This window comes from Dipodomys ordii, unplaced genomic scaffold (genome assembly GCF_000151885.1).
Source record: "Dipodomys ordii isolate 6190 unplaced genomic scaffold, Dord_2.0 Scaffold146, whole genome shotgun sequence".
In the NCBI taxonomy this organism is placed as follows: Eukaryota; Metazoa; Chordata; class Mammalia; order Rodentia; family Heteromyidae; genus Dipodomys; species Dipodomys ordii.
In genome coordinates, this window is record NW_012267362.1 from 106,052 (window position 1) to 133,865 (window position 27,814).

Consider the following 27,814-nt stretch of genomic DNA (forward strand, 5'->3'; position numbering starts at 1 on the left):
AAAATTGAAATAGTAAAGTGTTTGTTAGCTGGGCACTGATGATGCAAACCCAAAATCTAAATACTTAGGAGATACAGGCAGGAGAATTGTGTGAGGCCCTCCAGGGAAACATAGTGAGACCATGTAAATACATAACATACCTACATACACAAACATTTAAACTAATTTGTTAGGCAGCAATATCTAACTTAATACACTTAGCTGGCCAGTCAAGCAATCAGATTGTCACAGAGGAAGTATTTGAGGTATAGGAACGAGATGGTTACAACTGAGTTCATAAGCTATTTTATTTAATGAAAAAATTTAAAAGTACATTAAAAAACCTTATATAATTGAGCAATAATACCCAAACTTCTGACTGTGGTTATCAAGTGACCCACCAAATATACTATTGCTTCAGGGTTCTTCCCAGCTATGTAACTCAAAGACTGAGACTGGGTATGAAGTCAAGGTAAGCATGACTGGAAAGATTTAGAATAAATCAATGAGTCATTCTTAATAAGAGAATTAAAATAATAGCTTCCCTTATGAAAAAAAGAGTATTCTGTCATTCCTATGGCCAAGGAACCAGATTAAAAGGAATCATTGAATCTGGCCCCAGAACTCCTTTCAGCTCATCTCATATGACTTTGTAGAGCAAACTGGTCATGATTCAGTGGCTGAAGATTAATTTGACAACAAAAAGATACAAACATTCAAATCCTGGAGCTCTTTTTTTAAAATCTCAAGCCAGCAGTGTCACAGATTCTCTTGGTCTTTAAACACCTTGAGCGGCATGGCTGCTACCATCAGTGGTCGCCATGCTGTCTGAGATGGAAGTGCCTGCCTAACACATAAGATGAGAACCAAACGGGAGAGATGAGGAGACAAAGATGGAAGTCCAGAAGATGATCATTTGGGGCTTCATGCTGTAAATGATGTGGATGTCCAAAGATAAAACAAGTCTCTCCAGCACAGGGCAGATCACAGACCTAGGGCCTGGCTGGTTTTATCAATCTGGCAGTTGAGAGTGAGTGCAAAGGACATCCCCAGCACCTGAGAAAAGAATTGAGACAGTGTGAGGTCTTCATAAGGGAAGTCATCTCTCCCACAATTCTGGGAATTGCCTCCACAGAGCAGAAATCTACCTACACATCATGCTTTGGCCGTCCTTCCATCCATCACTTCCCTCTCAGGAGTTCTTTGGTGGCTCATACCTGTAATCCTAGCTGCTCAGGAGGCTGAGATCTGAGGATTGTGGTGTGAAATCTGGGAAATGCTCATCTCCAATTAATCAGCAAAAAGCCAGAAGTGGAGCTTGGCTCAAGCGGTAGAGCACTAGCCTTGAGTGGAGGGCCAAAAAAGTAACACTAAGGGACAACATCTAGGCCCTGATTTAAGCTTCAGTATTGGCACCAAAAACAAAAACAAAAACAGAACAGTGTGGAGAGAAGGTGGCAATGATGTAAAGACTAAAATGTTAAGACTTAAAACTTTTTATCTTCTTCAGAAGCCCCTTTACTAAATACTGAGCTTTGTCTATGCCCTATGTCTCTTTGGTCTCCAAACAGAGAAAAATCACTTGTCTCTGAATTTCTTGGTTACAACTTAGTCTGTAATTTTCCACAATACTTAGGTAGAACAATATTACAAATATCATAAAAGAAAAAAGAATTCAAAACAACTCAGATTTCACCTTTTAGTTGTTGAACTTTAGTTCAACAGAGGTTTCATCATACAAGGTTGATTTTTCATTGGGCTGTTTCACCAATCACATTTTTTTCCAAGACAATCTGAGAAAAGAATCAATGCCAAGCCAGGTACCATTGGCTCATGTCTGGAGTCTGAGATCTGAGGATAATGGTTTGAAGCAAGTAGGAAAGTTCATGAGATTCTTATCTCCAACAAACTACTCAGAAAAAGCCAGAAGTGGCACTGTAGCTCAAGTGGTAGAATGCTAGCCTTGAGCAAAAAGAAGCTCAGGAACAATGCCTAGGCCCTGAGTTCAAGCCCCAGTACAGGCAAAAATAAAAAATAAAGAAGAATCAATGCCAACTTCTTCATGCTACTAATTTGGCTGTGACTCCCTCATTATCCAGAGGGATACATTAACTAAATAGGTGTTGTTAGCATATATGTTTTGGATACCTTAAGTCAGATTGAAATTAGAATTATTTGGTACTCAACTTGGAGAGCTCAGACAGCATTTATTGTGCATGTACAATGATTATAGCATTGTTCTAAGTCTTTATAGAGCTTCACTCATTGAATTCTTACAGTAGTGTTAGAATTAAGCTCTTACCTGAATCACACAGACACAGATGGTAATGATTCCAATATACAAGAAATTGGAGTAAAACCACTGTTGCACTTTCATATAACAGCCCTAAAGGGGAAAAAAAATTACTTGTACAAATGGTACTACTCTGCAATTCAACTTTATTAGGATGATAATTTGTATTTTACTTGTATAATACAAAGATACTTCTTCCAGCTATTAAATGTTATTTATTTTCTAGGTATTAATATTTAGAATTATATTAATGTTTATTAATATTTATGCCAGGTACTAATTTTATTTTCTTTGTATTGATAAAGAAATGTTATAAAATAGAGCATATTAAATGAGAACCTTTTCTGGTGGTATTATCATTATAGTGGTATATATGCACTGGTGTACATAGCCTAGATTTTAGCTCCACTGAGTTAAATTTGCTCCCAGAGAGAGTTCAGCAGTAGATGTCCTTAGATTCTTTGAAAATGTAGTGCTAATCTATGATTAACAATGGAATATAAGCAATGCAGTCCTATATTCAGGATTAGATCCTATATTCTGGATTTCTAATCCAGGATTAATTTGTGTCTTAACTTCTATAAGCCAATAAATCTATCATAATTTGGCTAAGATCCAGGGAAGTTGTTCATTGGTGGCTTTCCTAGTTTCTATCCACAAACCTAAACCATTCTGGAGATTTCTAAATAGTTGTGGGTATCTTAGGGATTTGGTTTACTTGTAACATGTCTTTGGCTTCTTCCCTGGGCCTATCCTAGAGATGCAAATTAAGTGGAAGGTGGTTTCAATAGTTCTATAGTTTTCTCTCATCCCTTGTCCCCTTCACTCATGATCCATTTCATTAAGCATCTTCTAGGAAGAACAGAGAAACAGGTAGAGGGAAAAGCTCTTTTACTTTAAGCCCATACATTTTACCATACATTACAAAGATACTAAAAAAATAGACAAAATCCTCTACCACTATAAACAATCTCAACAAGAGATACTGATCAATATTGATTGAGGGTATAAGGATAGAGAAATAGGCTCTGTAAGGTATGGGGATGTACCACTGGAGTGGATGGGGCTAAAAAGGAGGGTGAATGTGGATGAATATAGTTAAAATAGTTTGTTTGTAACTAAGAAAAATAGAAAAATGAAGCCAGGTTAGTAGAAGTTGTATTTGGGAGGGGGAAGAGGGCCAAAGATTGATTGGGATATATTGTATAAAGCTTGGAAATGTCACAATGAAACCTCCCCTTTTATAATGAATGTATGATACTAAATCCTCTGCTATTATCATACAAACTCTAATCAGAAGTTTAGTATATCAAGATTCTTTACAGTACCTGCAGCTATATGAGCTAGATCCTTAGATTTCTCGGTTTTTCTAGTTACCTGGGGTTGTCACCCAATTCACTTTTTGTTCAAAGTTCCCTGTTATTTTTTCTTTTTCTAGTCCTGGAGCTTGAACTCAGGGCCTGGGCACTGTCCTTGGGTCTCTCGTGCTCAAGGCTAGTGCTCTGCCACTTGAGATACAGCGCCACTTCTGGCTTTTTCTGTTTATGTGGTGCTAAGGAATCAAACCCAGAGAGTAGGCATGCTAGACCCTTTATGACATAGTTTCCAAGCTAACTAAATGTTTAAACAAGCTAATAAGAAGAAAGCTGCCAACAAAATTACCTTAACTTCTGGATTGGACGGACAAGATGCTGGTGGGCCACTGGTCCAATCACTAGTGCCATTTACACCGCAACAATTCAGCTGGAAGCCAAATCCCCCAAAACATGATGGTTAGATAATCAATAGGAGGAAAGCCAGATCTGACTCCATAGCAGAAAGTCCAGAACTAGTCTACTAGTATGAGCTCCTTGGAATAAAGTAATTTAAAATCTGTTCCACTTTATTCCCATAAGACCTTTTCAGAATAATGAGGGCACATCTAATTTATTTACATTTTACAGATCAAGAATTATATACCCAGGGGATTGAATTCAAGGCCTGTGTTTTTTCTTGGCTTTTTCTGCTCTCAAGGCTACCTGTGCTAGAGCTACCTGCAGTATTTGCTGGCTATTTAGAGATGTGGGTATCTCAGATTTGTTTGCCTAGGCTGGCTTTGAACCACAATCCTCAGATCTCAGCCTCCTTAATAGCTAGGATTACAAATGTGAGCCAGCAGTACCCACCCCTTGGGCACTTCTAATGATGAGAATAGACCCACTAGCTAGTTTTTTCTTTTTCTTTTTTGGTTGGTCGTGGGGGCTGAACTCTGCGCCTGAGTGCTGTCCCTCAGTTCTTCAGCTCAAAGCGAGTGCCCTACCACTTGAGCCACAGTGCCACTTCTGGCTTTTTTTTTGCTTATGTGGTGTTGAGGAATCAAACCCAAGGCCTCATGCATGTGAGGCAAGCACTCTACAACTGATCCAACTTCCCAGCCCCTCCCCCAACTAGTTAGTTTTAAGATCACTGAAGAAGTTTTGTACCTGCTTACATGATGCAACAAGAAGATACCAACTTGAGAGTCTTTACATATAATTGAGCTTTATCAGGTGTCTAGGTTCACAGACCATATGATGCTAGGGATAGAACTAAGGGTCTTGGTAGGTAAGTGCTATACTATTTGAGCCAAACCCAAGTCCCTTCTTTAGATCTTGATTTGGACAATTTTGAGAAAGCTAGGATAAATTGATTAGTTAGTGACATTTGATGGGTGATTTTATGTTTAATATTTGCTTTAAAATATTTAAAATATTTTTGCTTTAGATATTTTGCTTTAAAATGTTTTAAAGCAAATATTTAAATAAATGTTTAAAGCTGGGTGCTGGTGGCTTATGCCTGAGATCCTAGCTACTTAGGAGTGTGAGATCTGAGGATTGTGGTTCGAAGCCACCTGGAGCAGGAAAGCCTGTGAGACATTTATCTCCAAGTAAACTATCAAAAAGTCCAGAAGTGAAACTGTGGCTCAAGTGGTAGAGTGCTAGCCTTGAGCACAGCACCCAGGCCCTGAGTTTATACACCAGAACTGGCAGGCGAGCACACGCGTGCACACGTGTGCGCGCGCACACACAGACACACACACACACATACACACACACTCTGGCAAAAATAAAAATCATAGGGGATTAGATGAGGTGACACTGGGAAGCCAAGGCACTTACCCAGAAGTTTATCTGCTGACATTTCTTAACTTTGTGTGTGGGGGGGTGGGGGAGTGTAAATTATATTTCACAAAACTTTTAAACTATATTGAAAAAAAGTAAACAAGTGGGATCTAAAGATTACAGTCTCTGCTCTAATTCTTAGGTTGTTTCTTGGATTTCACATTAAGCCAACATTTGGTTATGATGGTATTGTTTTAGATTGTGTCTATTTAGGGCTCCCTAACACTTCTTTGTGGATGGGCACAGAGGTACTTGAATACTTTATAACAAGCCTAATTGGGGTAACTTGGGAATTGAATAGAAAGTTTTTGTATTATACCACTTGGGTTTTTTCGTTGGAAGACACATAAACTAATACATTTATATCTTCTTAGCATTCTATAAAGACTTGGACAATGAGCCTATTTTGATGTAGTAAAGGATCAGAGGATGCAGAGAACTTTGAACTGATCAGATTGATTTCTGGGCTCCTCTGTTGATGATAGATAAGGCATTATTTCTGAAACTATGGGATTATGGAGTACAGACCTTAGATTCTGAAACCTCCCAAAAAGGAATGTTAGCTTGTAGGGACTAAGGTTGGAAATGAAATCCGGCTGATCTGAAGAAGATTCCATCTGTACTCACAAGTGTCTGGATGAAATCCCATGCCACCTTGGTGCTGTTGTCTGAGTGGTAACGTTGGATGCTGTCGTTCAGGCCTTCAGACACATACTTATTCAGCTGGGCAGGTAACATTCAGCAGAGGAGACATTGTAAAAAGCAGGTGAATTCAAGGAATAAGAAATGTATAGTAATAGAGCTACTTGTCCCCTCCTTCCAAACCATTTCCTTGGAATTAGGGATGTGGTGGGAGGAAGTACACATGTGGGGAGAAGGGCTGATGGGGAGTTGGCATTGAAGGAAGAGGTACGTAACAGATTCTTATTCTTCAAGAGCTATAGCTCCACAAAGGAAGAAAAAGGGTGATCAAAGCAAGGCCTATCATTGGCCACCAGATGGACATTCTTCACAGCTAAATATGCAAAGTAAGAGTAAGCAGAAAGAAGATCACCACCAATCAAATACAACCTTCCTTCGTGACATTTTCTCCTCTCTCCAATTACAATTAATCTCGGTCATCCTTCTACTTCATTGCTATATCTTTATTTTGTGCCAGCTTTTCCACTGCTCACTCCCCACTTTCAGCAATCAGACAGTGAGTTGTGTTCTTCATAACTTACCTTTTGTTCATACACGAAGAGTAGAATAGCCAAGGTCACCTCAGCAAGGAGGATAATCAGTAGCAGAATAAAAAACTGTGGCAAAATAGAGACATGGTCATGATACCGATCCAAGTTTCTGCCTATCGCTTTATTGCTGGAAGCATCTAGGTGGACTTGTGCACATGAGATTTTCCTGCCTGTCTTCCTCAGGACTTTGTCAACCCTCTCTTGTTCTGTGAGGAATGTGTGTTCTTACAACTGGACACTAGAGGGCAGATCTGAGTCATCGTTCTTTCCCACCAACAAGAGTACCATGTACCTATAATACATATTTGACACACTACTTGTCGCATAAATTAAGCAATATTGGCATCAGCCTATTGAAATGGTTGAAGAAAAAGTCAACAAACTAAACCATTGCCTTTGGAGTTTGAGGCTTTGTGCTTTCTACCAGAGCTTGAGGTAGAGGGTCAGTGGTGCTGAAGGTTGAAGACTAGGTCAGGGAAAGAAGGGCTCTACTCATAGTTCCAACTTATTTTTATCTCCACTTTTTAGAGTTTACTTTCTTTATGCCTCTCTCTCTCTCTCTCTCTCTCTCTCTCTCTCTCACACACACACACACACACACACAAACATACACCATTTTTTTCACTTATTCCTTCTCCATTTAATTCTGCAACACTAATTTTTATTGCTTATGCCTTTAAACCCATACCTGATATCTCCTATCTTTTGCTATAAGTATGAGAACTATCTGAGGACAGATTATTTTTATTTCTTTGGACTCTAGGTTAAGTATTAGTCCACAGGGAAAGAAGTCCTAAGAAGAATTAAGGAAGAATCAAGGAAATTGGGAACCCACATCTCTGGATAGAGATGCATTGTTGTAACAAGCTCCGTTCTGGACATATTAGAGAAATGTGGAGCTCTTCTTCCACAATGCCTGCAAGCAAAATCCAAACCTAAATGTCAAGATGATTATGAAAAGAAAACAATTGCACTATGCACCTAAAACTCTTGTTAGACCTCAATGTCTACAGCCAAGGAATGAAGTCACTCACTGTATTTATCTTGTGCAGATATGAGTTAAGGAAGCATGCTCTACCATTTGAGGAAGGCCACCAGGCTCAGAGCAGACTAGTGACTATTTTTCCACCAGTGACTAAGTCACATTTGAAGTACATTGTCACATGAGAATTTAGGCAGATGGATGACAATTGATTTCAACCAGAAATAGAGAAAAAATGCTGTGAAGGTAAATTACAATCACAAGACTCATTATTATCAGTGTAAAATAGATACCAAGGCAGTTAGTAATATCCTCTCTTATCTGTCCCTGAGGCCTCAGCCAGAAGCAAAGTACTGTAGACAGGTTTTGCTCATCTGTACCAATCCTGTACCTATAGGCGGTCTACCTAGGACTGGAAATATCATCTATCCTCTACTTAGGGTACTGCATCTGCTGTATGACAACTCACCGACATCAGCAGACACTTGTTCTCCTTGATGGAGCCCATGCAGCCCAGGAAGGCAACTACCATGATAATAGAGCCCACGATGACGAGTACATTGCCCAGTGTGAGGAAGGGGAGTTTATGGAAGAGCACTCCAAAGTTGTTGTGGACCAAAAAGTAGATCCCAAAGCCCAAAATGAAACAGCCAAAAACCTGAAAGGAAGAATATTATGACAGACTAAGACCAGTTGTTATCTCTTCATACGTATGATCACTTTCTTAAGATTAGAATCACCTGTTTCCATTGATTCACTCAAGACACTCACAAACAACTGCTTTACCCAGCTTCCCACACTCCTAGAAGAGAGGTAATCTCAGACTCCTCATATGAAGTCCCACCGTATTTCTTCCTACTCATTTCCAGCTACTAAGGAAAGGCCTCCTATATGATCCACACAACATTTTCACTACATGCAAAGTTCATGATTAGATATGCTACTACTTGTGCCCTCACATATGGCCTTTCTTTGGAAACTATGACCATGTAGAAGAGACGCCCTGCATAAGGAATTTCATCTTGCTAGGAAGAAAACTAGAGAAGCCAAATTCACAAGAATTTTCTCATAAACTAGGCATGGTGGTACTTGACTGTAATCTCAGTTACTCAAGAGGCAAAGGCAGGGGGATTGTTGGAGGCCTGCACAGGCCAAGTTAACAAGAGCCATCTCAAAAACAAAAAGGCCTGGGAGCATAGTTCAAATAGTAGAGTACTTGGTTAGCAAATACAAGGCCCTGGATTCAATCCCAAGTATGGGAATGGTGTGGAGGGGACACTAGAATCTCCTCAGAGACACAAGTAATAACCAATCCTACATCTTAATTTTAATAGCTAAATATGACACAGAAGAACATCCCCAGAAAAGATGACTTCTCTTTCAACCAGCTATTCTTCCAAGGGCTCTTGGGTGAGGGGAGAATGTTATTGAGTACCCAAATTGCAGTTCAGTTTCTGACCAGTAGATGTCAATTGTGAGCAGTAGTAGCCATAAACCCCTAGAATAGTGCATCCCCATGAATAATTACACTGGTATATTGTTTTGTAGGCTTACACTGTGGCAGGATGAGAAAAGGATTGGGACAAACATTACTTCTTTATACCTACACTAGGTGTGCTGGATTTATATTTTGGATATTAGCCAGGCATATATGGGTTGTGTTCCATACTAGTTTTCTTTGGTAGAGGATGGAGGAAAGTTTAGCTGGGAAAAGGTTATTTCGACCATGCTCATGAAAGACACACTTACCCAAAAAAGCAAGTTGAAGGCAAACAGGATATACTTCAGTAATTTTATAGTACTCATACTCATGCTTGGATGTTTGTGCCCTACAAAGTAGAAGGAAGAAGAAAGGAAGTGAATGAATGACACATAGCTGTTCATCAGCATCTTGGCATGCTTTGGTAAAGTTCTTCCAAACTCCACAATGACTTACTTTCTGAAATGAGGAATCAATTGGTTCATCCTCTCTCTCCCTCCCTCTCTCTCTGTCCTTTTACCTCTTCCTCTGTGTGTCTTTTAGTATATGTTAATTATACAAAGGGATTCCATTGTGATATTTCAATATATGTCTATAATATACTTCCATCAAATCCACATACTCCTAATACACATGCTTATCTTGAGCAGTTACCTTTGCAAGCTTGCTTGCATGGAGTGAGCAAGAATCATTTCTAGAAGAGGATGAATCATAGTGACACTGACCAGGCTGATGTTTTGAGTCTATGTGCAGAATTAGAGACTTGTGACTTAGCAATGACTTACAAAGTCAGTCCTTAGGGTCAAGGATAGTGCCATAATCAGTTGTTTAAATGCCCTGAAATTCACACACATACTAAATTTGGTATGCAAACTTCTACATATGAGAGTGGGTGGGAGTGTACCTAGGCGTCATTCAGTCTTTCAGACATCTATGGTGTTTTCTGTTCTAGATGACCGTGAAGAAGCCTTAGATATCCCCCAGGAGCTGTCAGTCTTACAGTAGAGATGAAACAACCCAATCAATAAGCCATGGGGAAGTGAAAAGATAACAGTGTGAACCTGATTTTTTCAAATATCATTTTCTCATTGAGGACATCAATGCCCAGATCCCTGGACCTTATCCTCAATTCTGGAAATCTAGATAGAAAAATTTGAGTTTTCTCTCTAAGGGAATAAGATTCTATAGAGTTATTCATAATATAAAACTGTTTGCAAGCCTGACATATAAAGAATTTGAAAAGTCTGCATTCCTTCTGAAGGATTTAGGGAGTGTATCTTGCTCGCTTCTCTTTGTCAGCTTCAAAAACCCACCTAGATTCCTTGACTTCTTCTCACATCACTCCAACCTTTTGTTTTCATCGTTACAATTGCTATTTTCTAGGCTTTTTAAACCTACTTCTTTCTTCTATGGACTTATATGTCTAGATAAGGCCACCTTGATAATTCAGGATAATCTCCCATTTCTGTCAAGTCACTATTGCTTTATAAAGAACATGGACATGTTTGATGGCCCATTATTCAGCCTACTAAAGTTCCCAGTAAAAAATTACCAAGTACCAACTAGCACATACAAGTCAAACAAACACCAGGGCTGGGTATCATATGACCATTGCCTTGGGCTAGGATTAGTTCCTGTTCCTCCACTGAAAAACCTCAACATCCACAGGAATGAGTTCAGGGAAGTCTCCCCTCTGTAGCAGACAATAAATCTGCTTTGAATATAGCTCCAATTCTACCCAGAAAATCTTTAAAAGCATGTCCCTAAAGGAACTTTTTTTTCAAGGAACTTAAGTAATATGATAATGTAGGCATACGAAAACAGCTAGTACTCTTCAAGGCAAAATTTACAAAGTCTGGATTTATTCAAAATACCAACCATACATGAAGTTTAAAAAGTACATAAGGTAGAAATTACTAATCAATTAAAACTGATCCAGATGTTAGATTGTCATTAGATCAGACATTATGCTTCACAAAGGTAAACAGAGACATGGGAAATATGAAAAGATGAAACTGCAGTGTGTGAAAAGTACAGTAGATTAGATTACTGGAAGACTAGATACCACAGAAGAAAAGATTAGTGATCTTGAAGACAGTAAGAAAATGTGTTTCTCAAGGCAGAAAATACTTTTTAATTTTTAATTTCTTTTTTTAATTTATTGCGAAAATACCATATAGAGGAGTTAAAATTACATGGGCAAGGTAATGAGTGCATTTCTTATCAAGCATTGTTGCCTTCTCCTTTGTTTCCCCTTTCCATCCCTTCCAATCTCCCTCCCCACTCTCCCCGGCCCTTGCCAAAGTTGTAAAGTTCATTTTCGACATAACATCTTGTACATCTCATTGGTGCAATGGGTCCACCTGTATCCCTATTTAAACAATTTGTTTTTTTCCTTCCCCTCCACAAATTATACCAACATCAAATACAGTGAAAACAGGGGTTATAACTGTGGGGGAGGGACATACAAAGCAACAAGGAAATATCTTATAAATATGTTAGACACAATAGCAAAAAAGAAAAAAAAAACATTTGAGTCCTTAACTTGAGGTTCATTTCACTTAACATCAACTTATCTGACCATTTCTGCTTGACTCAGACATATACTAGTTATTGCAAATAAGGGAAACCATGGGACCTATGTTTCTTTGGGCATGGCTTACTTCACTTCATATAATTTTTTCCAAGTCTTTCCATTTCCTAACAAATGGGGCAATGTCATTCTTTCTGAAGAAGGCCTAGAATTCCATTGTGTATATATACCACAATTTCTTGATCAATTCATCTACTGAGTGGCACCTGGGCTGATTCCATATCTTAGCTATGGTAAATAATGCTGCATAATAAACATAGTTGTGCTGGTAGCTTTAGTGTGGTCTTGTTTATGATCATTTGGGTAAATGCCCAAAAGTGGGATTGCTGGGTCATAGGGAGCTCTATGTGGAGTCTTTTGAGGAACCTCCACACTACTTTCCAAAGTAGTTGAACAAGTTTACTCTCCCACCAACAATGCAGTAGGATTCCCTTCTGTCCACATCTCCTCCAGCATCTGTTGTTATTAGAGTTCTTGATTATAGCCATTCTAACTGGGGTGAGGTGATATCTCAATGTTGTTTTAATTTGCATTTCTTTTATGGCTAGGGAGGTTGAGCATTTCTTCATGTGTCTGTTGGCCATCCTTCTTTCCTCTTCAGATAAGTTTCTCTTTAAGTCTTTAGCCCACTTATTTATCGGGCAGTTGAGAAAATCATTTTTAATACATTTTTTTAATTGTAAAGATACTGTACAGGCTGGGCACTGGTGGCTCACGCCTGTAATCTAAGCTACTCAGGAGGCTGACATCTGAGGATCCTGGTTCAAAGCCAGCCCAGGAAGGAAAGCCCGTGAAACTCTTATCTCCAATAAACCACTAGAAAACCGGAAGTGGCGCTGTGGCTCAAGCCATAGAGTGCTCGCCTTGAGCTGAAGAGCTCAGGGACAGCGCTAAGGCCCAGAATTCAAGCCCCACGACTGACCAAAAAAAAAAAAAAAGATACTGTACAGAGGGGTTATAGTTACATGAGTAAGGTAATGAGTACATTTCCTATTTGAGCATTGTTACCCCTCCTTTGTTTTTCCCCTACCATCCCTTTCCTTTCCTCCCCAACTCCCCCACTCCTCTCCCTCACCGCCTTGCCCCTCGTTTTCAACATAGTGTCTTGTGCATCTCGTTACACTGGGCCAACCTGTATCCTTATTTCAGCATTTTGTTATTTCCTTTCCCCTCTCCAAATTGGAAAAATGTATATACATGATGTAGGGCACCGGAATCAACTACAGTGAAAACAGGGGTTGTACCATGGGAGGAAAATCATGTTTAAAACAACAGAGCCATCTGTAAGTTGAGACAATTTGAGGTCATACATGTAATTGGAATCCTCAAAGAGGGAAATAGTAAAAGATGGAAATAAAAACTAAATTCTTACTCAGAGATCTAAGGAGTTTAATAAATTCCAACTATAAGAAACATGACGAAAACTACATAAAGTCACTTTATAATAAAATTACTCAATACAGATACTTTAAAAAAATTTAAAATAGCCAGGAGGAATAGCTAGGTACACAGGAATAAATCTACAAAGTAGATTTATAGAAAGCTGAAAATCCAGATGACAGCTTAATATCTGGTAAGACTATATTTCACTAAGAAACAGCAAAGATGGAAAGATACATAAAAGGGGAGATAATTTCTTACTATAGATAGCTCCACATTACAAGATGTGTTATAGCAAGCCCTTCAACTGGAAGGAAAATGAGACCAAATGGTGTACAGAAAGTAATGAAGAGCTTGGAAATCATAACTACATGGACAAATGCATAGGTTCTTCTTGGTATTTATATGAGTTAGACCTTAACTGTTCTACACACATGTGTTGAAGGTTTAGTGGTCAGCTGATGGTATTATTAGGAGGTGGTAGCATGTTTCGGAGGTGGCACCTGGTTGGAGAACATAGATCGCTGAGGACGTGCCCTTGAAGGTATCAGAGTATACAGTGATCTCTCACCTCTCATGGGAGCTGCGTTCCAGAGACCTCGGCAAAGTAGCAGGGTTAGGTCCCTGTAGCTTGGTTCACTTATTGCTACTTCACTGATTTTCATCTGTCGCGGGGGAGGGGGGTGGAGGGGGTGGGGGGTGTCTCTGGAATGTAGTTCCTGAGATTGGTGAGGGATCACTAAATAGTGATACTAAATAGTATTAAAACAACAACAACAAAAGCCTCCACAGGGCTGGGAAGGTGGCTCAGTGGTAGAGTGCTTGCCTTGCATGCATTAGGCCCTGGGTTCGATTCCTCAGCATCACATAAGCAGAAAAGCCAGAAGTGGTTCTGGGGCTCAAGTGGTAGAGCACTAGCCTTGAGCTGAAGCGCTGAGGGACAGTACCCAGGCCCAGAGTTCAAGCCCCACGACTGGCAAAAAAAAAAACAAAAAAAAAAACCAACAACAATTCTCCATACAGTGAAGCCGCAATATGATCTGTGATATAGCAAGGGACAACTGTATTGATATCTCAGCGATCCCTCTCCCCTGCCATTTATTTATATAGTCATTTATTTCTTATTGTGGTTTGAACTCAGGGCCTCTATCACTTGAGCCATGTCCTAAACCCCTAAGCCTTTTTTTGCTTTAGGTATTTTTTAAAGGGTCTCATACTTTTCCCAGGACCATAGTCCTCCTGTTTATGGTTCCCTGCTTTTTCATAGCTATCACACCAGCTTCTTACTGGTTTAGAGGAGGTCTTGCTAACTTCTTGCCCAGGCTAGCTAAAATTAATTATCTCCTCCTAGCAAGAAGTGAGCATTCTTGCTCCACCTTATCATTCCTCTCAAGATTTTCTTCCCCATTACATACCCTAAGCAAACACAGCAACCATGGAGTTAATAAAAAACAGAGAAGTTTGAGATAATAATGACATTGAGACTGTAAGGAGAGAATGGCGAAACCATCCAGTAGATGCTTTTAATTAGGTGTTAAGAATGATAAGACTAAAAAAGAGAGAGAGAATGAAGCCTGGCAATGCTGAATCACACCTATAACCCTAGCTATGCAGAAGGCTGAGATCTGAGGATTGTAGTTTGAAGCCATCCAGGCAGAAAAAAATATGAGATTTTTATCTCCAATTAACCAACAAAAGCTGGACGTGGAGATATGGTTCAAGTGGTAGAACACTAGCCTTGAGTGAAAAAGCCAAGAAAGAGTATAAGGCCCCAAGTTCAAGGCCCAGGCTCTGAATCCAAGCCCCAGTACTGTCACAAAGAGAGAGAATGAAGTAAAATAGATTAACTATATCTTTAACCATATTTGTTGTACTGGACAGAGGGGTTACAGGCTTTTTTTTTCCATTACAGAATTAATAGTCCTTGCTGAAGTATTCAAAACAAGCAAATCTTAAGTTTCCTGATTACATCTCTTCATGTAGGTAATTACCAAGCTTCAAAGATTATTTTCTTTTCTAACTAATTGAGCTTCTCTGGGAATCATATGAATAATGCAAAAGTAGACTTCTAAAGGAAGTTTTCACAAATACGTAATGGTCAATATAGAAACCAAAAACATTCATACAGACTTTTCCAAAATAAAAAAATTACAAACAGTGCACCTTACAGAACAGTCTGTCAAACCACAGCAAATATTGCCAGTGATAGGAATAGCTTTTGTTTGAAGAACACACATATACATGGGCAACACAGAATTTAGAACACAGTAGTTGACTACAGCAAGTGCTGACAGAACCATGACTTGTAATATCCCTTGGTCTCTGTGAAACCGTGGTCCTTCTAAGGGTCTGGCTAAGTGAGTACAGACATATAAACTGTATAAACCATCAACTCATTTGCTAATCAAATATGCAAAACCCTTCTTGACTGCTGTTGATTACTTGGTTTCTAAATTCAAGTTCACTTTTGAATTCAAAACCAAATCATCCTTAAATTAGTCCTCATAAATAATTCATGAAGTGAACTTCATTGCTGGCTCCTCTCCAGAATAACACATGGTTTTTGTTGAGTGCTGCTTGAGTCTGTGAAATGTACATGCATGAATATTTAATTAAAAAATGAAAACTGAGCTAGGCATACAAGTAGCTTATGTTTAAATCAGGAGGCTGAGATCTGAAGATCACAATGCAAACACACTGTGGTCATAAATGTCCATGAGAAAACTTGGTGCTGTAGCTCATGCCTTTAATCCTAGCTACTCAGGAGGCTGAGATCTGAGGATTGTGGTTCAAAGCCAGGCATGAAAGTCTGTGAAACTCTTTATCTCCAATAAACTACCAGAGAACTAGAAGTGGCACTGTGGCTCAAGTGGTAGAAGGCTAGCCAGCCTGGAGCCAAAGAGCCTAGAGACAGCACCCCGGCCTGACAAACCCCATGAATGACAAAATAAAAAGTCCACTAGATGAGACTCTTATTTCTAAGTAACCAGCAAAAAGCTGAAATGGAGCTGTGGCTCAGTTGGTAGAGCACCAGCTTTCATGCTAAGGGACAGCACCCAGGTTCAGAGTTCAATCTTGAGAACCAGCACATGCGCGCGTGTGCATACACACACACACACACACACACACACACACACACACACACATACCATAAAGAAACAAAAATAAATCTATCCAGGTAGCTGTTGTGCAGAGTTTCTGCCATAATAAGTAGCCTGCCAGGTGTTGGTGGCTCATGCCTGTAATCCTAGCTACTCAGAAGGCTAAGATCTCAGGATTGCTATTTGAAGTCAGCCTGGGCAGGAAAGTCCATGAAAGTCTTATCTCTAATAAACTATCAAAAAAGCCAGAAGTGGAGCTCTGGCTCAAGTGGTAGAGCACTAGTATTAAGCAAAAGTCCAAACCCCAGGACTGGCGCACACACACACACACACACACACACACACACACACAATAGTAACTTAGCAAAATGATTCTGGATCCTCCTACTTTCTACATTTCTTTATAACATTGACTGCACTGCTAGCCAAGAAAGCCATAGCAATGAGTGCACACTAACTGGCAGAGATCAGAAACTGAGAGGTAGCTTCTAAGCCTTGGCATCTACTCCAATTTGAGTGAACAGAATCTGCAGTGCCAGGACACTGAAGGTGTTTACACCAAACACAAGGGCATAGCATTCCTGGCTGAGCTTCACAGCTCTCTGAAAAGCTGCTAGGGTGATAGGTAACAGCACAATATGTTGAAGACAACACAGGATTTGCAGCACATTTAAATGTGTCTAAGGCATACCCTACAACACTAATTTATTATGAACAAAAATCATGCCCTCTCTTCCAAGACTGTTCAGGATATTTTTATATAACCAACTGCAAACACAGCCAGAACTCCCAGCAAGGTTGAAAAATTCTCCATCCACCATTGTAGATAGCCACATGCTGGAAGTAATCATCTTCTCCCACAGGCCCAGTGTGTAGTTGACAACTTGAAAACAGCCACAAGTGGAAAGGACCCATCATACAGGCCAGCAGAGCAGAGGGCAGGAGGAATAGCACAATATCATTCCAGGTTGGGTGTTGGTGGCTTATGCCTGTAATCCTAGCTACTCAGGAGGTGGAGATGAGGAGGATTGTGGTTTGAGGTCAGCCCAAACAAAACGTTTGCAAGACCATATCAACCAAGAGGTGGGGATGGTGAGACACTCGCCTGTCCTCCCAGCTACATAGGGGGCTGACATGGGGAGGATGCTGTCAGTTCCAGACTAACCTGAGAAAAGTAGTTCTCAAGATCCCCATCTCAGCAGAAAAAGCTGGGCATGGTAATGCATTCCTATCATCCTTGCTCTTGTAGAAAGCATAAATAGGAGGTTTGTGGTCTAGGCTGGTCTGGAAAATAAGTGAAATCCTATCTCAAAAGTAATCAGAGGAAAAAAAATGGCTCAAGCAGTAGAACATTTTTCTAGCAAGTACAAAGACCTGGTACTACAAAACAAAAGAATGAAAGCTTTCTCTTCAACATGAAGAGATGGCTGACCTGGGTTCTGGGTCCTCCATGGGAATTACCACCAAGTTTGGAAGGATTTTTTTTTAACTCAATGTCTACCCTCCCAGGAAAGTGGTTAGAAGAGAAGGTGTGGGTAACAATTCCATCGTTTAATACATTAATGCCTTTCATGTACTGAAAGGTGTGCTCAAGCAGTAGAGAACCTACCTAGCAAGTATAAAAACTCTGGATTCAAGCCCCACAAAGTCAATTGCTCTTGCATAAAGAATAATTTTTGCTGGAGATTGTGGTTCAAGTGGTAGAACACTTACCTAGCATGTTAGAGACTCTGAGTTGAAGCCCCAATACCACCCCAGCCAATATAAAGAGAGAAGTTTCTCTAGCATAGACAAAAAAAATGCAATGACAGCAAAATCCCACAGAAACACAGATAAGAGACATGACATTTGGGCTGTTTAGGGACTACCCACTGAAACAGATCTGTCCAGGATAGTCCATGGTAAAGTCTATCTCAGTGACCTGGCAGAAGCTTCTGGCTTCTGACACATGTCCAAGTCCACCAGGAAGGTTGTGAGTTAGAAACCAGCCTGGGATACATATCCAGACTCTTTCTCAAAAACTATTTAACAAATCATATTGACAAATTTGGGGAAAAACAAATTTTTAAAAACCCTCAGAAATCAACTCAATAGAGAGAAAATTCACTTGGACACAATTCAATATCTATTTCTAATTTTAAAAACGCTCTCAGGCAAGAATGAATAGAGTATTTAGCCTTTATAAAGAGCATCTATTAAAATCATAATATAGTACTTAATGATAGTATGTTAGTGGTCAGTCTAGCTACTCAACACTTTTATGTGGCACTATACTAGAGTTCTGAGCCAATGCAATAAGGCATGAAAAGAGTTAAACATTTAAGAGAGAAAAAAAAGCAAAATGGTTCTCATTCACAGTTAACATGATTGTCTTTGTAGAAAATCTAAAGAAGGGCTGGGAAGGTGGTTCAGTGGTAGAGCGCTTGCCTTGCATGCATGAGGCCCTGGGTTCGATTCCTCAGCACCACATAAACAGAAAAAAAAGCCAGAAGTGGCACTGTGGCTCAAGTGGTAGAGTGCTAGCCTTGAGCTGAAGAGCTGAGGGACAGTGCCCAGGCCCAGAGTTCAGGCCCCACAACCGGACCCTCCCTCAAAAAAAAGGAAAAAAGAAAATCTAAAGAAAATTATGAAACATCCACTAGAATTAGTAAGTAAGTATAATACTTCTGTTGGATAGAAGATTCCATTTCCCCAAATCATTCATATTTCTATATGCTAGTGATAATCAGAAATAAAAAATTAATAATAGGGCTGGGAAGGTGGCTCAGTGGTAGGTGCTTGCCTTGCATGCATGAGGCCCTGGGTTCGATTTCTCAGTACTACATAAACAGAAAAAAAACAGAAGTAGTACTGTGGCTCAAGTGGTAGAGTGCTAGCCTTGAGTACAGAGAGGTATCCAGGGACAGTGCCCAGGCCCTGAGTTCAAGCCTTAGAATTGGCAAAAAAAAATCTGAAAATAGGCTGACAGTCTGGCTCAGGTGATAAAAACACTTGCTGAACATGTCTGAGCTTTTGGACTGAATCTTTGGTATCAGGAAAAATATCTTCAAATGGATCTGGTTCTAAATGTAAAATTCTAAATCTATAAATCACCAGAAGAAAATACATGAGAAAATATTTGCCAGTTTGGATAGCCAAAGATTTCTCAGATACTGAAAGCATGATTCATTTTTTAAAAAAATAGGAAAATTAGATCTCTGTTTGGAGAATGGAAAGACAAATCTTAGAATGAGAAAATCTTTTCAAATCACACATAAGATAAACAGCATTGCTTAGCACCAATTGCTTAGTAATTGTAGCTTCTCAAGAGGCTGAGATCTGGAGGGTCATAGTTTCAGGCCAGCCCAGGTACAAAAATTCCTTTGACTCCATCTCCAAAATAACTAGCTAAAACCAGTTCCAGTTCAATTCTGATACTCCCAGATGCTCAGGAAGAAGGATACTAAGACAGGAAGATCATCTCAGTAATACAAGGCAATACAGTGGAACCCCATCTCAAAACAGACAAACAGAACAAAAGAAGAATGAAAGAGATCAAAGAAAAAAAAACTGTTATCCAAGGGACACTTCCTCAAAGAAAAAGTGTGGATAGCAAATAAGTAGATAAATAAATTCTCTATTAGTCATTAGGAAAATGTAAACTAAAACTATAATAACTTATCACACACATCCAAGAATAGCTAAAATGTTTTTAAAAAATCTAACCACACTGTCAACGAGAACATAGGAAAACTGGCGCTCTCATATACTATTACTGGAAATGTGAACTATATAATCTCACTGAAAATGAGAGTCTGTTACACCCATTTTACTCTTAGGTTTTAACCAAGGGAAATAAACCTTCCCAAGGCTTTTGGGAATGATCACAGCACCTTTACTTGAAGTGGTACCAAACTTGAAACAATGCAAACACCCATCAAGATATGAACACATAAGTAAACTATGGTATAACTGCAGACTAGACTACCATTCAGCAGAACTATTGATGACATGCTACAGAATAAGAGAAAATCTCTAAATAATCATGGGAAGCCTAGGCCTTGAGCTGAAGAGCTGAGGGACAGCGCCCAGGCCCAGAGTTCAGCCCCTAGGACCGACAAAAACAAACAAACAAAAAAAATAACTTGCTGTATGATTCCAGTTATGTAGTAGATTAGAAAATGAAAATGGATCTGTAGCAACAGAATCCAGATCTATAATTGCATAGAGACTTGGGAAGAAGGAAAAGGAGATGAATAGAGAGGATTCAGGAAAGGGTATGTGAAAGAGATTACAAAAGGCCTTGGAAATCATTTGAGCATGAGGAATTTGTTCATTGTCTTGACTGAGATGATAAATGTATGTGTACGCACACACATACCCCACATACACGTGTGTGGAAAGGCCCACTCCATTTTGTTCCTGTCATTGCAACACTTCCTGTTACATACATACTTTAAAATTTAGCAATCATTTTGACTTGTTCTAATGCCTCTGTTCTTCTGCTCGGAGATCTGTGATGAAATTCGTCTTTTTCTCTTCTTTGACCTTTATAATCTGGTTGGTTACCAGTGGTCCTAATGACTTGTTATCACTTTTCAGTAAAGGCTTCTTTGATTGTAACATGTTCTTCATATGCAGTCATGCTTGTGATATTTGTGTATCTCTGCCATTATCCTAACAGTACTATCATAAAACTGTATTTACTTTTCAACCTCAAAGCCTAATATATAATTGAAAACAATACAAGACTATTTAATGAACATTCAGTAGTTCATGAACTCCATATAATCTAATAAAGTGGAATGAACGTGATTCTTCAGTCAGGAGTCTTGGGCTTGATTTTTTTTTAATTCTGCTAATAAGCTAGTATTTTAGACATAACATTCATTCATAACAGAAAGAGGCTTTTAGATTTATATTGGCCTCAGCATTCTAGAATCCTCAAGAACAGTCACCAGTAACTTCATTGTCCATAGAACACCAGCTAGCAAGGAAGCCACAAACCTGGCTGTATCTTTACTGATTATGTCTTTCACTGAAAGGAAAAGCACTTCTTCTTTCTCCCTTCTCTTTCTCAACTTCATCAGTCATGTCAAATTCAAAGAGAAAACCTGTACACTTGGTGAAGACAGTCATTACTTTTACCTCACGAAACAGTGCCCTCATTTTCAAGTAAAATCAGACCACCACATCATTTCTCCTTTTCTTTCTCCACTGCTTTTGGCCAGTTATTGAGCCTCCCACTTCTTCCAACCATGATTCAGAGGAACTGACAGCAACCCCCACAATTACAGTCTGCTACTCTCAACCAGTGACTCATGGGGTCTTTATGGGATTCCTTTTATGCAGAAAGTCCCTGATGACGTCCGTTTTCAGGAAACTTCAGTGACCAAATCATACTTCAGTGGCCACCACCCAGGCCTCAACATGGAGGCCCACATGAATTTCATTCTTCAGTTTCCTCTGGGCTCAGAGCTCAGACTGAAACCTATCTAGTGGATTTCTAATTCAACCCCCTTCCTTTCTCTAACCTATACGTGCAGTGCCATCTAATTGAACAGTGAGCTTAATCAAGCTTAGAAGTGATTATGGTTTCTTTTCATGAAGAAATCTCCATATTCTTTTGAGGACTTTCCTGTATGTCTGAATAAAAAGCTGTTGGAGTTTTAAGTTGAAAATGAGTATATTATCCAAAGGATTTTGATCTTAAAATCATTATAACTTGCTGGTCACCGGTGGCTCACACCTGTAATTCTAGCTACTCAGGAGGCTGAGCTCTGAGTATCAAGGGAAGTTTATGAGATTCATACCTCCAGTTAACCACCAAAAAAAAAGAAAAGAAACAAAAGAAGGAAAGAAGGAAGGAAGGAAGGAAAAGAAAGAAAGAGAAAGAGAAAGAAAGAAAGGAAGGAAGAAAGAAAAAGAGAAAGGAAAGGAAAAAAGAAAGCTGGAATTGGAGCTGTGGCTCAGATGGTAGAGTGTCAGCCTTGAGGGAAAAAGCTAAAAGCATCCAGGCCCTGAGTTCAAGCCTCAATAAACATAACACACACATACACACACAACTTGAGTTTGGGCACCAATGGCTTACTTTTATAATCCTAGCTCATCCTAGAGGATGAGACTAGCAGATAAAGGTAGGAAGCCACCCAGGCAGAAAATCCATGACACTCCAATTATCCAGCAAAAAGCCAAACTGGAGGCATGGCTCAAGTAAGTAACAGAGCATCAAGCAAGCACACAAACTGAGTAAGCTGAGCAAGTGTGAATTCAAACTCAAATACCATGAAAAAAAATTAAGACCCCAGTTATACTGAGATAGTAAATTAGCTATATCTAGAATAAGGAGTCATGGAACAATTTTAAGGCTTATATTTGTTCCTGATATAGAGTCAAGAGTCATGAATTCATATTTATTTGAACAAAGTTGAAAAGACAATGGGTGTGGGTAGAAATTATTTGCCACCTTTAATCCTTAATCTTACTTCTAAAGTATAAAATATCAAGCCAAAGTTGAATATATTAAATAGTTAATTTGCTAGAAAACTAGTTTTTGATCAGTTGAACTTACAGTTAAGTTGGCTTTTGTTAAAATGCACTGGCAATTTCTTTATATAAAGGAAGTACAGTCTAATTGTGCCTGCTTAAAAAGAAATCTCTGAAAACATGCCAGCACAGCATAATACAGTGTAGAAGAAGAAACATTCCATTCCCAATCAGGAGAGATTCTAACCAGCTACTAAATAATTTTAGAGTTGAGTTGCCAACTGAAAAATCAACAGGTTGGACTGTTGCAACAACTAGCCTTGTTAGATGCTTTATTTGAATTAGACATCTTATTTGAATCCAGCTAATCTATATTCCTTCTAACGGTTGCATTCTCACACTGAGAATGTAGCACTTTAATTTTACATGATTATAGGAATGTGGATAGGAATCCTTTTACAAAGATGCTTCACCATGACTACCATGTATTCATGTGAGCTCTTGGGTAGGAAATGGGTAATGAATAGATTTTCCTTTACCTCTCAACATAGAGATTCTAGACCTCCACTGGAAGCCCTTGCTCACTCTTATTTTTGTTTGTTTTTAAAGAAATGCTTATTTCCTCTTTCTCAAAACTTACTTGATACAGTGACTTCCCAACCACCCCTCCTCTTCTGTTTTCCACCCCCACCCCCATCCAAGACCAGCTCTACATAGCTGCCTGGATTATCACCTTCCTTTGCTTCAAGATTGACACCTAGAGTGGCAGTAGGTCCTGGAAACTTTTTGACTACAGGTGCTCAGTTCATAGTTCCTAGGGTGAGCTACCCAAAGGGGATGTTCATTGAAAATCAGGAACTGTCATGGGCTACCTAATCTAGGAATACAAACCAAACCACTTTAACCAAATCAACATGATAGTTCCTGGAACTGAAAAGCGGAGCAAGAGAATGGTTCTAACTTCACAAAAGCTCCACCCTTCCTTCCTTCTTATTTAAAGGGAAATTTGGGTTAAAGATGAAGAAATGTATCTGTTCACGCTCTTTTAAAGCCAAGTTCCAACTACTCAGTCAGGTGACCCGCCTCTGGCACAGCTCTGCCTGGTACTGGAGGCAAGAGTTCTCTGCACAGTGACCTTGCTACTTTCAAATATAGTGTAGTGTAAAGGGCTTGCTGCTTCCTGTAGTCACGTGGCTTGACATATTGCAGACCTTCTTGTTTTTCTTCATTTCACTTATAATCTGCCAAGGAGTTCTTATTTCTTTGGCTTTGCCTTTACAGTGCTCTCTGTCTGGAAGAGTATTAGCCTTGATCTCCAAGTAAACTCATTTTAAACCTAAGCAGTCATCTCTTTTCCCAGGGAATCTTTCACGTAGCCCTTAACTACTCTCATTTCTGTCTCCATTGCAGCAAAGAGCATTGAGTATTGTTTTTGGGTATTGCTGTATCTCTCCTCCAAGGTAGAACATTTGAGATTGATAACTGCATCAGTAATTATTGGGAGAGTAATCGAGCAGAGCGAGTAGCCACTGATAGATTGCTGGGTAGGAGGAAGTGAGCAAGAAAAATCAGAGGATCTCTGGGCATTCAAGTGCCAAACAGAGAACCTAAGAAACTATGGACTACAAGGTGCCAGTAATCACAACTACCTTGGAGGCTGAGATCCCAGTTCAAAGCCCAGCCCAGGCAGTGAAGTCTTCAAGACTCTTATCTCCAAGTAACCACCAAAACTCCAGAAGTGGAGCTGTGGTTCAAGTGGTAGAGTGCTAGTCTTGAGTAAAAAAGCTAAGGGACAGTGTACAGATCCTGAGTTCAAGCCTTACAACTAATAGGGCTTGAAAAAAGGAAGGAAAGAAGGGAGGATGGAAGGAAAGAAGGAAGGAAAGGAGAGTGAGAGAGTGGGAAAAGAAAGCAACTATGGACCAAATTTTCCTTTCTAGTTTGTATATCTTGCCAAAAGACAAAAATGAGGTCCCTTAGGTGATTATAATGGACACTGGAGGAATGGGCTCTGAATTGTTGCCTATGGACACTGGTAGCTCATGTCTATAATCCTAGCTATTCAGGAGGCTGAGATCTGAGGATTGTGGCTCAAAAGCCAGCCAGGACAGGAAAGTCCATGAAACTCCTCTCTCCAATTAACTACCAAAAAAAAAAAAAAAGCTGGAAGTAGAGCTGTGACTGAAAGTGGTAGAGTGCTATCCTTCAGCAAAAACAATCTCAGGGGCAGGGCCCAGGCCCTGAGTTTAAGCCCTAGGACTAGACAAAGAAAAGCAAGAAAGAAAGAAAGAGAGAGAGAAAGAGAAAGAGAGAGAAATAGAGATAAAGCAAGAGAGAAAGAGAGAGGGAAAGAAAGAGAGAAAGAAAGAAAAAAGCAATTCAATTCTTTCATTTCAAAGCTAACTAATCTTAACTGGTCTACACAGGAAATCGGGTTTCGGTTCACCATCTGCTCCCATTCAACCACAGTTTCAAAACAGTACAGATTGGCTCAAGATTGAGAAAGCAAAACTTGGTTCATCCATCAGATTATTCCTCTCTGGCTCGTTTTTCTTCCAAAGCACTTTCAGAGTGTGGTATATTTTATCTTCCAGAAAGTTTCTGAAGCACAGGACTACTGCTGTACGAATTTCCCCTCTATCTTCCCTTCCTCCTACCCCTACCAGTACTTTCCAAACCACAAGAGGTGCCTAATTTACCATTTTTTTATTAAAACTTATTGAAAGTCACTGGAAACTCCGACCTTTATTTTCATTTACTTATTTTGTGCCAATATTAGAGCTTGAACTCAGGGTCAGGACATTGTCCCTTAGCTTTTTTTCCCTTTTTTCTTTTTCTTTCTTTCTTTTTAATTTTTTTATTGTGAAAATAGGGGTTACAATTACATGGGCAAGGTAATGAGTACATTTCTTATTAAGCATTGTTCCCTCCTCCATTGTTTCCCCTTCCCATCCCTTCCCATCTCTCCCTAACCTACCTCCCCCCCTCCCTTAGCTTTTTAGCTCAAGGCTACCACTCCATCATTTAAGCCACAGCTCCATTTCTGGCTTTTGCTGGTTTATTGGAGTTAAGAGTCTCATAGACTTTCCTGCCCAGGCTGGTTGGGACCACAGTCTTCACATTTCAGCTTCCTGAGTAGCTATGATTACGAGAGTGAGCCACCAACACCTGTCTATCTGGCCTTCATTTCTAAAGTCAAAGTTAGTATCTCCTTTGGGAACCTATAGTCCTTGGTACTTTACATTCTGAAGTGGATGTGGTCAAAGGGAATTTTGCTGTTTCTCCCCTAGGGCACAAATAAGGTGCTTACCGGTTTTGGAAAAGAAGAAAGAGGTAAAACAGACTTAACTGTAGTAACCAGCAACATTACGGTAGTCAGGAACAAGACTTAACTGTCATTTTCCTGATTCCTTAGAAGCTCATTAGTAATGCCACATGAATTGGAAATTATTGTTGTATGCTTGTAGATTATGTTATGTAGGCTATGTAGGTTGATTGCCTTTGTAAGAGTATCTTATGGTATATGAATCTATATTCATTCTTCATATACTGAGGATAAATGAATTTGGAAGACTCCATAGATCATGATGTTTCTCCTGCTCTTTTGAAAGCCAACACACAAAGCCTTCCTTTGTGATCTACCCTAAACTTCTTTAGCAATAGTTACCAAGCATTTTTGATAGTATGATTTTTTTTAAAGCCATCCATCTATTTAGTGACACTGAAGAATGACAGTAGAATTCACTAACTTTACTTATGACATTTCTCAACTGGAGAAAGACCCATTCAAAATCACAAGACCAGTTTTCTCAAGACCAGAGCACATAGGAAATTTCCCCTACTTCATCTCATTCACAACATCCAAACCATCGGAAATCATCAAACACAGTAAGTAAACTAAGTTTGTAATAATTTAAGCACCTAAGTGACAGGTCCCAAAAAGATATCAGATCATGAAAAAGATATCCCAAAAAGATATCCCCAAAAGATATCAGATCATGTTAAAGTATTTCTGGCCTTGTTGTCTTTGGGGGTTGTTAGTAAGGTACCATTAACCTAAACAGGAAATTATAAAGTAACTTGAAATATGTATGGAGACTCTTAAGACATCCTACCCCTCATAAATAACTGAGTGCTTTGCCCAAGTTAAAAGTTATCTGTCTTACCTTTTGTAGACAATGTCCCTCAGTTCTTCAGGCAGAATTTGGTGATTAAGTTGGAGGTAACCAACGCCAGGCCAGAACACAGATGTCTGGGGCTATTTGTGTAAAAGGAGAAGTGAAGGGAGAGGAAATATAATCTTGCCACAAAGACAGGAAGCATCAGCTAGAAGAGGGAGGAAGTAAGTCTGAGTCCACCTATGCTCTTCGCTCCAGAATGCAACCCTTCCCCATTAGGTTTTTAGAAGCTCCCACAGCTTTCCCCAAACTGTTTTCTGAGAAATGAAGAGCTGATGATCAAATTGGTACAAGGCTTAATCTGAGTTCTGGGAGCTTTAAAGTAATTTTAAGTAATTACTTTTATCTTAAAAGAGAAAAACAGTACTTCATAATCAATGTGGCACCTCAAAATTACATATGGATTTGTTCAGGAATTACTAAGACTGATCCCAGTAACAGAGTTTCACATTCAGGTAAACTGGAAAAGGAGTGAAACACAAGAATTGATTTTTTTTTCTTACTGGTACTGGGGCTTGAACTCAAGGCCTTTTGCTCTCGCTTGGCTTTTGCATTCAAGGCTGGCACTCTACCACTTGAGCCACAGTTCCACTTCCAGCTTTTTATAGGTTAATTGGAGATAAGAGTCTCAAGGACTTTTCAGTCCCAGCTAGCTTTGATCTCTATCTACAGATCTTAGCCTCCTGAGTAGCTGGGATTATAGATATGAGCCATTAGCTTCTGGTCAATAATTGATATTTTAAAAAAATGTTTCCAGTCAGAGTTTTAGGCATTTCTCTTGGAAGATATTCTCTTCTCAGTACACACTCCCTCCAGCTGGCTTCAAGTGGTCTCAAAAGTAAGATTCTCTTTATGTGAGGGTAGTCTCTGGGGGCAGTCCCCAAATTATGTCCCAAGAGGCACCAATAGAAATTATTTGGTTAGGAGAAGGAACACCAGATTGAGAGCCTAAAAATCTGAGTTTTGTTCTCAGTTCTGCCTCTATTAACTC

General features: G+C 39.4%; 1 protein-coding gene across 2 annotated transcripts; it reads right to left on the reverse strand.

Moving 5' to 3' along the window:
- Window positions 1–269: 269 nt before the first annotated feature.
- On the reverse strand, window positions 270–26,930 carry Cd53 (CD53 molecule). Of its 2 annotated transcripts, XM_013031892.1 has the most exons (8): window positions 26,812–26,927; window positions 9,376–9,455; window positions 8,096–8,284; window positions 6,636–6,710; window positions 6,040–6,135; window positions 3,935–4,015; window positions 2,282–2,365; window positions 270–1,035 (listed from the first exon to the last, which is right to left on the reverse strand). In XM_013031892.1, the coding sequence occupies exons 2-8, from the start codon at window positions 9,436–9,438 to the stop codon at window positions 964–966; spliced, it is 660 nt and encodes a 219-aa protein (XP_012887346.1). In that variant the 5' UTR covers window positions 9,439–9,455; window positions 26,812–26,927; the 3' UTR covers window positions 270–963. The 2 variants fall into 2 exon arrangements, with proteins under 2 accessions (XP_012887346.1, XP_012887347.1); XM_013031893.1 differs by lacking the exon at window positions 2,282–2,365 and having other exon boundaries at window positions 26,812–26,930.
- Window positions 26,931–27,814: the final 884 nt, after the last annotated feature.

Excerpts from the sequence above, each read along its gene's own strand:
- Cd53 (XM_013031892.1), bottom strand. The coding sequence starts at position 9,438 with ATGAGTATGAGTACTATAAAATTACTGAAGTATATCCTGTTTGCCTTC. Across the intron at positions 6,711-8,095 it reads ACAAGTGTCTGCTGATGTCG|TTTTTTATTCTGCTACTGAT; the intron begins GTGAGTTGTCAT and ends ATTTTGCCACAG. Across the intron at positions 1,036-2,281 it reads TCTGTGTCTGTGTGATTCAG|GTGCTGGGGATGTCCTTTGC; the intron begins GTAAGAGCTTAA and ends TTCTTTTCTCAG.